This window comes from Zea mays, chromosome 3 (assembly GCF_902167145.1).
Source record: "Zea mays cultivar B73 chromosome 3, Zm-B73-REFERENCE-NAM-5.0, whole genome shotgun sequence".
Lineage (NCBI taxonomy): Eukaryota > Viridiplantae > Streptophyta > Magnoliopsida > Poales > Poaceae > Zea > Zea mays.
In genome coordinates this window covers 95,569,493-95,580,294 of record NC_050098.1, presented here as the reverse complement: position 1 = coordinate 95,580,294, position 10,802 = coordinate 95,569,493, and the positions used below count along the sequence as shown (strand labels likewise).

The 10,802-nt window shown below is 39.8% G+C and overlaps 1 protein-coding gene across 1 annotated transcript; it reads right to left on the bottom strand.

Annotated features, from left to right (window-relative positions):
• Positions 1 to 595: 595 nt before the first annotated feature.
• LOC100272797 (Nuclear pore complex protein NUP1) lies at positions 596 to 10,476 on the bottom strand. The gene is made up of 8 exons (NM_001360114.1): positions 10,081 to 10,476; positions 9,684 to 9,730; positions 8,450 to 8,571; positions 7,201 to 7,369; positions 6,625 to 6,894; positions 6,215 to 6,298; positions 2,526 to 3,265; positions 596 to 2,265 (listed from the first exon to the last, which is right to left on the bottom strand). The coding sequence occupies exons 1-8, from the start codon at positions 10,400 to 10,402 to the stop codon at positions 915 to 917; spliced, it is 3,105 nt and encodes a 1,034-aa protein (NP_001347043.1). The 5' UTR covers positions 10,403 to 10,476; the 3' UTR covers positions 596 to 914.
• Between the last annotated feature and the right edge of the window lie 326 nt (positions 10,477 to 10,802).

Below are 10,802 nucleotides of genomic sequence, written 5' to 3'. Positions count from 1 at the left end.
TTTATCATATATTTAGACATAGTACATAATATACCTAAAAATCTAGATACATACTTGTCAAACATAATATACCTAAAAATCAAAATAACTTATGAGACATTTTAGTTTTTCTAGATAGGTTTTTATCTATTTAGACATAGTATATATATTTAACTTCATAACAAAGGCATATTAAAAAAAACTTAGGAATTATACAGATGACTGAAATCATTCGGAACCGCCATGTTACTTTGAAGGTTACATCGCTTTTCAAAACACAGACACAGCGAACTCAACTGAAAAAAAAACTATATACGAAACAAAAAAGGGAAAAGAAGGGCCGTTTCGATCTTTTACACTATAGAGGAATTAAAATTTTACTTGATAAAAAAATCCATACTTTCAAGATTTCAGATATTTCTTCCTTAAATTTATCAGATAATAGATTAAAATTTATATGCATCACCATGTTATGTTTCTACTTTTTTATAACTTATAACATTATAACATGTTGTTCATTATTTGACTCGCTCCCCACAGTAAAAAAATATAGTACATAAATCTCACCTGCATAATCAATAATAATAATTGGCGTGCCTAAATTATTATTATTAGGATGAAATTTAGTTTCAGGATCCAATTGCACAAAAAAAGGGCAGCTTGATCGCTGAACATGTTTAATACAAGTTGGAGAAGTACCTATATATTTCATTATAGCATTGTTGTGACAAACCGTACAACAAAATGTCATGGGCGACCGTATCGCGAAAAGGCTAGTTCCATTGCTGCTACTGTGCCAGAATTGTGATCATCAATTTAAGAATGGCATCTCATTCTCATTGCCACCGCAGACAAATGATGTGAAACAAAAAGTTCTACGTGCTGATTGCCTTAGTCTTATAAATGCTCAGAGCAACTTGAAAAATATTGGTATTTCATTTCCTTCTCTTAACTCTGACAATTCTTCTGTTTGATTTGTCGTTGCCACCACTAGGGCCCATTGAGAACCCACCTGAAGAAGCTTGACTATACTTGCCAATTTCAAAAACTCCAGGTGAGCCTGATGTACTAGAAGCAAACTGAGTTGCAGGCGTACTGAAAGTTGGAGTCGATGGAGAGCTGCTTGGCAAGCCAAATGGCGAAGTTGCAGGGGAAGGGGACCCATTCCTGTCAATAACTATGTTCCCTCCATTCATCTGTACAGTAGGGTCACCAAATATTGGTGTTGTGGGTGATGGATTTGGTATTGAAGGAGTAGCTGACGTGAATGAAAATACAGCGCTTGGCATTGAGCTGAATGGTGATGTAGCAGGGCCAGTATTTGGTGAGCCATATGAAAGTGAAGCAGGTGTAGTCAATTTGCTGGCGAATACTGGTTGTGCTGAAAATGCTGGACTGGAACTAAAAGCAAAAGATGAGCTTGTAGCAGGGGAAGATGGTGGAGCAGTTCTTGCACCTGAGCCAGCAGCCCAAGAAAACAGAGAGTTTGAATTCGAAGGGCTAGAGCACATTGTTGCTGAACCAACTGGTGAATCTGCAAAACTATGCGAGCTTCCAGAGTTCAAATTTTCTGAAGATTTGGAACTCAAATTATTTCCTGGACTCTGTGTGAACAGGGAACTGCAATTTTCTGATTGCACATTATGATTCCCAGAAAAAAATGTCGGCTCAGGAGAGTCTGCCTTGGACATATCCTCTGAAGCGGAACTCACGGTGTCAAACTTCTGGGGAAAGCCAAAAGGGGTACTGCTGTCTACTGCCTTGGATTTGTCCTGCACTGTGGAAGAACCTGCAATGCCAAACTGCTGCATGGAACTAAAACTGATACTGCTATTTGCTGCTTCAGATTTGCGGTGAGCAGCTGGAGAACTTGCAGTATGAACTGGAGGGAAACCCAAAGAAGCACCGGGGCTTGCTGTACAAGACAACGCTAAAGATTTTGCTGCAAACATATTTGAGGTTGCCGATAAACTACCAAAACGAGTATTGGAGAAAGTGAAACTGCCTCCAGTTGAACAGCTCTGTGTAATGTTTGAAGTTAAGTTAGTGGAGATGGTAGAAGAGCCAGCACTTTGAAATGAAACTGAGCCAGTTGATGTATTATAAGATTGTACAGCTGAGAGAACAGAGTTTGACGCATGCCCAGGGCCATCAACCTTAAATACAGGATTACTTGTGAAAGATGCAACTTGTCCAGAATTCTTGGAAGGCACTCGTTGATTATCTCCATTTAACTTGCTTTCTAATTTCTGTGTAACTGGTCCTCCCAAAACTGATTTTGAAATCCTGGAAAGAAAAAGACATCAATATTAGAATCTAATGTACTTCATTTTATGCTTAAAAAGATTACAAAATAGAGTGGCAAACAAAAACAGCATGGTCCAGCCAAATAGCTCCGACTAATAAACAGATTAACCAAATGTGGTCATTCATGTTCCAACAAATGACAGGTTGTGTTATTGGCACTTTAAGTATCAGCAAAATTGAAGTACTATTCAGTGCCAGAAAAAGTTTGATCTGTATTTCATTATCAATCAGGAACTAACCTAGGGTCACTTTGTGCAGAAGTGACTGAAGCACTGCAGAATACTGAAGGCTGCTTTTCAACTGTTAGTATAGGAGATGTCAATGTAGGTGTTGGAGGGCCCTGTGAGTAGGCATTGTTGACAGTCGGGGCAGGGAAGGTGAAGCCATTTCCTGGAGTGGACATTTTGCTTCGTCCAATTTCATCAGATAATACCAGATTGGGAGCATTACCTCTGGAAGAAAAGGCTGGAGGCTTTTCCTTGTTCAAGGTAATTTGTGAGATTGATTTGTTCGATGCAATACCATCAGGTACTTCTGATGGAGAAGGTTCCAAAAGATCTCTCTCTGCTTGTACTTTCTTTTGTCGAGAAACATCTTCCTCGAAATATATGGCACTCTCATGTTTCTGCTTTGTTTCTGATGTGTTTTCCTTCTGTGAAGGTACTAATGTGTCAAGCTGCTTCAGTATCTTAGTTGCCATCTCAGCTGACTTCTCTGGCACCTGACCAGGATAGTTCACATTAGTTTTGTCCTCTACGCTACCGAGACTGGCATCACCAACTTTATCCAGACACCGGCGTTTTTGAGTCCGTGCCAATTGCTCAGAACCTTCGAGTTTGCTTCCATAGCCCACAGGGTATCTACGATAACCCAGCTGTGTTTCCAACAGTGGTGATGTTCTGTTGTATCTTTGATGAATTCTGCGTATCGGACCAGCAGATACAAACTCATTGCTGACAGTACTCTTCCTCTTCAAAACCTGTTGATTAACAATGCAGATTCAGAAAAAAAAAGTAAGCAGATAGTAGGTTCCTCGTAGCTTCAAAAGGGTAATATCCCACAAAGTAATTGAATATTAGAAAAATACACAGGAACATCATAGTTCAAAATTGTTACCTAGTCACACTATTCAGGACTCAAACTCAATCCATGCAATTTTCTCCAACTAATAATTTAGTTGAGTGATGTTTGGATTCATTTTTTGGACACCTAGGATATTATGGGGGCATCAGCTAATGGCCCAGGGTCCCACAATACCAATTAAAGGAATTTGATCAGTTATAGATAGGATTAGATTTGGGTCAATTAGAGATAGGATTGGATATGATTTGATTGAGTCTTCCTTGGTGGCCAGGAATCTATATATATGGAGGGAGGTGATGTATCAAGGAAGAGGAAAGAAAAAAAGAATAAACAATCCAATTCCCCTCAAATACTCAGTCAGTCTCCCTCCAAGCCGACTTTGCCCGATTATCTTCCTGACAATGATTATCGCCAAAATGAAATAAGGTTCATAGTTGTTGAGAGAAGGTGCACTTATACACTTCAACACCCTCAATCATGTGCAGCCAGACAAAAAGGCGCAAATGTGGAAATAAAGGGGTGGAGACACAAATGATACCTCTGTCAGGATCCGAACTTGAGGTCTCTAACTTTGATACCATGTTGAGTAGTCAGCGCGGTGGCCTGGGCAGGAAGCACCCGAGCGGCGGCGGCCTGGCGCGGGCGCGGCAGGGTCCTGGCGGCCTGGGCGGGGTCGCGGCTGGGTCCTGCAGCCTGGCGCGGTCGCGGCTGGCTGCGCAGGGGCAGGCGCGCGCGGAACCGGCGGCGCAGCAGGGAGAGAGGGGGAGGAGAGGCCGGCGCAGGGAGCTCCGGTGGCTGGGGAAGAAGGCCCTGGCGGCGGCGGGGCTGGGGGCAGGGTGCCGGCGGCGGCTGGGCAGGGGGCCGGCGGCGGCAGGGCAGGGAGAAGCCCCTAAACCTAAACCAAAGCTGATACCATATTAGAATAGGAACCATACCCTAACCAGGGTTGGGAGTGATATTAATAGAGTGAGTAACTGGGCCAGGCCCATTACACAGGGGGTATAACGGTCATTACAAGGGGAATAACACAAACCCTAGACGGGTAGTCTAACAAGTAGTATTGAAAACCTTAACCCATGAGTGGACTTAGACTGTCCGCAGGGGTTGTCCCTAAAGCCACCCCTAAGGCTTTAGGGGCAACCTAAAGCCACATAGGTTGCCACTAAATAACAACCTAAATTTAGGGGTAAGTGCTCCTGCCCCTAAATCTAGGGTGTTCTCTTTCCTTCCCTCTAATTTTCTTATACTCTAAACAACGAATTAAGGGCCCGTTTGGCACAGCTCCAGCTCCTGATTCTAAGCGAGGATCTGGAGGAGCCGTGCCAAACGGGTATTTTTTTAAACTGATTCTCGTGTGGAGCCGAAAGATTGGGAGTCGTTTTTGTGAAGAAAGGTGGGATCTAAAAAAACCTGCTCCACCCTCCCTTAAAACAGCTCCTCAACCAACCAAATATGGACCTCCCCTTAAAGTTTGATCGAAATTACCCGCAATTGCCATTGGACAAAAACATAACGAACCAATTTATGGATTAAACATTTGAGACCATTTTATGCACTACTATGTTGGGAATATTTTATATGTTATTGTTTCATAATTTTTTTCCATATATGCATCCTACTTATTGGTTTGTAATAAAGTTGAATTGCAAAGGGTAAAACAGACAATCGCCACAGACCACCAACTCTCAGCAGACAAGAATCAGTTTACTTGCCAAACGGTTTTAAAAATGATTCTGATTCTCTAGGAGAATTAGGAGGATCAACTCCTCACGAGGATCAGGATCTGGAGCTAGAGCTTTGCCAAACGGACCCTAAATATATATGTACCATTTGACTATGACAAATACATATGTAAAAAGCCAATTTAAAATATAATAAGAATATGGTGTATTGTGCATAGAGGGATGAATTTAGAGGGAACCGCTGCGGGAGCTAGGATTTAATGGGATGGAATCTTTTAGAGGGTGGTGAAAAGTTGGATTTAGAGAGATGATATACTCTAGTAGAGAGTTCAGTAGCTAACTTCATAAGGGAAGGATGTTGTTTGAGTCTAGGTTGTGGGGGCAGGATGGCCTTGTTTATTTTCTTTCTTCTCCTTTTTCTTCTTTATTTCTTTTTTCTGTTGTGTTTGTATTTGGTCTAATTTTAGATCCTTCTTAATTCAATGATACACAGCTCTCCTGTGTGTTCGAAAAAAAAGAGATGATATAGAGTGCGTGTGCGTGTGTGAAAGGTACATGGACTAGGCTTGTAGGCCCATTATAGATAGAAACAGATACAGTCTAACAAAAACATAGGCCTATGTTGTTACCAGACTAAGAGTGCTGGATGTAAACCTGCTGGAGTTATTCAGTTCTGTTTTTGTTTTATATAAGCTACCTAAATGATATAAATTTACTTGTATGAAGTCCATTTAAAGAAGGTCAGTAAAGAGGAACCTGAATTTCATGAAAGATGGCAGTTTTCTAGAATTGCACTTTAACCAACATTGCTGCATCCAACGTCAGTGAGATAATCTCACTCAAAGAAAGAAAATAATGTGGACAGCATACAAGATTACAAGGTGTATAAGCAACCACAGTATAGTGAGATAAAACAGGCAACCATTAGTATTAAATCTAGTAAGAGTGTAAGAACATTAGCATAGTACTTCAAATGGCGGATTGACTTCCAAGGTTCCATATGAAACAATTAGGCAACATTGGAACAAAGAAATTTAGAACTCTACATAGAAAAGTTAGATACTTAGATTTGCAACTCACTGTCATAGTAATCCTGAAGTTTGTAAGACACCAAATAAATATGCTACAATACTAGATGGCAATTGTGCTTCAATAATAAGTACCTGTCTGCCAAAAGTATGAACACTATTTGAGGTCTGGTAATGTGAAGATACAGAACCAAATAGCTCCTTTGAAGACACACCACTCTGAAAAAGAACAAGTAATTTAACTTAGAAAAGACAAACCTTGTACTGCCAGATACATAAAGCTATCCCATAAGAAACTATTTATCTAAAGTGGAAACAGTCATGACCAAAAAATTATTAAATCTAAGAAGTATAATTCTTTGTATAGTGGTTGCAATAATAGCCACAGAATGAACAATTAAGTTTTGATATGACATTATAGAAGAGACGGAAAGAAACATATGCCATTGAGAATTTGTTGTCTGCAAGTGTTCATGCTGAATTGCTGATACACAAAATAACTTGAGCAAAGTAAAATATATTGATAAAATCAACAAGCTATAAACCTTGAAATAAGGAGATGATGACATTTTGCAGATTACTCCATTCGGTGTTGTGTAGTTGCTTTCAAGACAATCAGAAGTTTTGGAAGTATGCAATCTTGAGCCTTGGGCAAGTGGGATTGTGGGAGGCTTAGCTTTTTGTGACATACTAACTTCCATAGATGTGATAGGCATAGAGGAGGGATCGTGCAATCTAAGGCGTAGAGGGGAACCCTTGGAAGATTTTAAACCCATATAAGCTTTTGCAATTTCTGCAGGCGTGGCAACTTGATCCTGTTTGGACAAATAACAGAGATCATATGAAGCACATATATGGAGCAACATCATAAATATTCCATGAAATTCGAATTACTTGATCCAATTTCAAATTCATACAGAAGAAGAGAAGATATAGTAGGTGAGATTGTACAAGCTATAATGATCACAAAGATCAGCAGTCTGAATTTTCTATATGTTACATTCAAGTTTAAAAAGAATACAAATAGTTTAATATTCTAATACAATAAAACTCAGCTCTCCTGCGTTTTCAAAAAGAAGTATTCTAGTGTACCCACTAAGTTGCCACAATCATGTACTTACATCAGCGCTGAATGTTGTAGTGGAAAAATTAAGAGGTAAGTTGGAGTATTCCGAGGCATTTTCTTTGTCATAAACAATCATTTTCCTGACGTTACCATCTTCTAGCTTCAGTGAATTTGCTCCAATAGTTTTAGACCATAACAAATTGGCCAAATATTCAAACTCACTCCTACAATAAGTAAATATAATCATTTGAGAGACACATATAAGTTGAAATATTACACCACACAACTCAACCAAAAAAGTAAAAATATAAATGCAATAGGTGATCAGCCAACAGAAATGTTTGTAATTCACATAGCATATAATAAAATGGCAAGAAATCAGCAAGGGAAGATGTACATAGCAAAGAGAAAATACAATATGTTGAATATAAAAGAACTCCACAAGCAAGACATCAACATCAACATAGCGTTTTAGTCCCAAACAAGTTGGAGTAGGCTAGAGTTGAAACCCAACAAGAAGTCCCCAAAACGAGAAAGAGAGAGAAAGGGGAGGGGAAAAGGAACTCCGCAAGCAAGAGAATGCAACATTTCATTAAGGTCCTGTTTGTTTCGTTGGAATTGAATTCCATTCTAATAATCATAATTTAGACACAGACTAATTAAGTTAATATATTTGTATATGTAGTATATTTGTATATTATCCTAAATCATATGAGATAGTTATACACTACACTTATGCTATAGAGAAGCAAGTAAAAGAGTGTGCTATTAGTTGTACATTAGAAAAGTAGCATGTAAATCTATAGAATCAATTTCCATCTCTCACCCCATGAATTTGAGATAGGCTTATATATAAACTTTGGAGTTTGGAAAGTTGTGGAATGTCACATTCTAAAAAAATAGCCTACTACATTAGTTAGATTTCAATTCCTCAAAATGAAGGAAAACAAACGGGGCCTAAGAGAAAAGAGGAACTGTACAAAAGAGGCAATAATATCTTGAATACTGTAATCAAATTGCAATAATATCTTGAACAATGTTGTCTTAAATATGAATGTAATCAGATTGCTGCAAGAAAGGGCACATATACAACATTAAACATAAGAAGAATGAGGAATCAGGTGAGCCTGTGATTCTAGAAAGCTGTTAGGACATTGAATCAATATGGTATAAGTGGCAGCACAAAGTAGGAAAACATTTTGCAATTTGTCATCTAATGCAACTGGGCTACAACACTGCGCTGCTCGCACCAGAAATTGTGAATATCAAGTACAGGAGACAAGACTGAAATACCAGATACTTGCCTCGTGAAAGTTCTCTGCTTCAATAATTCTTCAAGAGCCGTTCCACCATGGTCATCAGAATTTCTTAGCATGTTTTCTTCCTCTTCCTTGGTACAACTTTGAGGATTTTCAGTACACAAATTCTACAGTGGAACAAACACATGTTTGGGAACTATGTTAAACAAACAACAAGATCTTTCAGCCCCAAACATGTTGGAATAAGTCTAGAGTTGAAACCCAACAAGGGCCACCAACAAAAGTCTCGGGAACTAAGTCACAAATGACATAAAATTGGAAGTCCAAAAGTAAATTAATTACCATTAAAACAAGTCAGGGGAGATTTTTTTCCTAGCATAAATGTTAAACAAACAACAAGACCTTTTAGCCCCAAGCATGTTGGGGAATTATAGAGTTGAGGCCCAACAAGGACCACCAACAAAAGAGGCATTGTAAACTAAGCCACAGAAGACATAAAATTGAATGTCCAAAAGTAAATTAATTACCATTAGAACTGATCAGGGTGTTACTTAAAATAAACAGAGTTTTTTTCCTAGCAGAAATGTTAAACAAACGGCAAGACCCTTTAGCCCCAATCATGTTGAGAGGGGTCTAGAGTTGATACCCAACAAGGGCCACCAACAAAAGGGGGCTCAGGAACTAAGCCACAGAAGACATAAAATTGGAAGTCGAAAGTTACTTAAAACAAACAGAGATTTGTTTTCCTAGTATAATAAATATAAGTAAATAATCTGTTCTACTCCCCCAGTCCAAATTAAAGTTCACTTCGGCTTTCTCCTAAATCAAACTTCTCAAACTTTGCCTTTGCCTGGGTTTTTAGAAAAAATATGTTATGAACTATAAGCTCAAGCAAATACTCAATCAAAATATATATCATGGAGAATTTAATGAAACTAATTTGATGTTATATATGTTGGTGTATTTTTCTATAATCTTGGTCAAAATAGAGATGTTTGGCTTAGGACAAAGACAAAATGAACTATGATTTAGAATGGAGGAAGTAGATGCTAAAAAATCAATAAAGCCTTCAGAAACAAGCTAAAATTGCAGGCTTGGAATAGACTCATAAAATGATCCTGAGGAAATGTTTTGAATTGAGTTAATTAATGAAAATAGTGCTTAACTGCTTATGGCAAACTCAGAGTCTAGTTGTATTAACTTATAAATCGTTTTGACAATCACTCAAATAAAGTAAAAATAAACAAAAATACATTATGAATTTATTGATTCAGCTTACATTGGCAGCCACTCCACCGTTTTCTTCACATTCTGGACGATCATCCACTATAGATTGAAAAGGGAAAAGTATGTTAGCTTGCCAGCAATAAATCAACGACACACTAGAAAAACAATACCACTCAGAGCATACTACATTCCAATAGTATCCCAAATCCATACTGAAAAATATGATAACTCGCTAACTTATTTAGCGCAGAAGCCAGAGTAAACGCCCAAATTCTGATAGCCAATAGCCCACAGGCTACATGCACAAGTAACATCTTAATCAAGTGTTGACTAAAGCTAAAATAGGTATTTCAACAGAGAAAATAGTACCAATCTCTAGGCTACAATCGCACGAACACTGAGCAAGCAGCAGAGCAACCGCAAACAATAAAAAATATGCAGAGAAAAACCTAAAGGTGGGGGAAGCGGCGAAGGCGGCTCGACGACTGGCAGCTGGTCGCGCGTTGGCGACGGGGCCGGCGCGGCTTGCTGAGGTTGAGACGTGCTGAAGCTGAACAAGGAGGGAAGGAATCGCGAGGTGCCGGCGGCTATGATCCGGGACAGCCACCCGCCCTCATGCGAAACCGCCGCCGTGGCGGTTCCAGGAGCGTGGGTCGGGGCGGTGGCCGGTCGAGCATATGGTGACGCAGCCACGGCGCGAGAGGGAGGGTAGCGGCGGATTTTGCCGCCGGTGCCGGCGCCGCTGCCGTAGTTGTATCGCTGGGACTCCATGCAACGGCGCTGTGGAGCTAGGGTTTCGCCGTATCGCGGGCGGCAAATCAGATAGCCGAACTTCACCCGCAGCGATGTATGCCTGCAGTCATGGGCATCGGACCGTCCGTTCCCATTCAACATCCAACGGCTAGACGCGGGGGCTGATCCTCGGCCCACGAAGAGAGAGCGTTTACACCATTCCAGTTCTGGATTAGCATCGATTGAAATTAAATCTATGTCATAATTCATACTTTAAAATAGTCCAAAACTACTTAAAAATTTTATTCGGTTAAATTCATCATAAAATATATCCAATGGTTTAGGAATTTTTTAAACTATGGATGTCGGCGTTTTGGACCTGCGAGGACCGTCAACCGACCAGTAAATTTGTTGTCGCGCGAGGGAGCGAGGGCGAGAA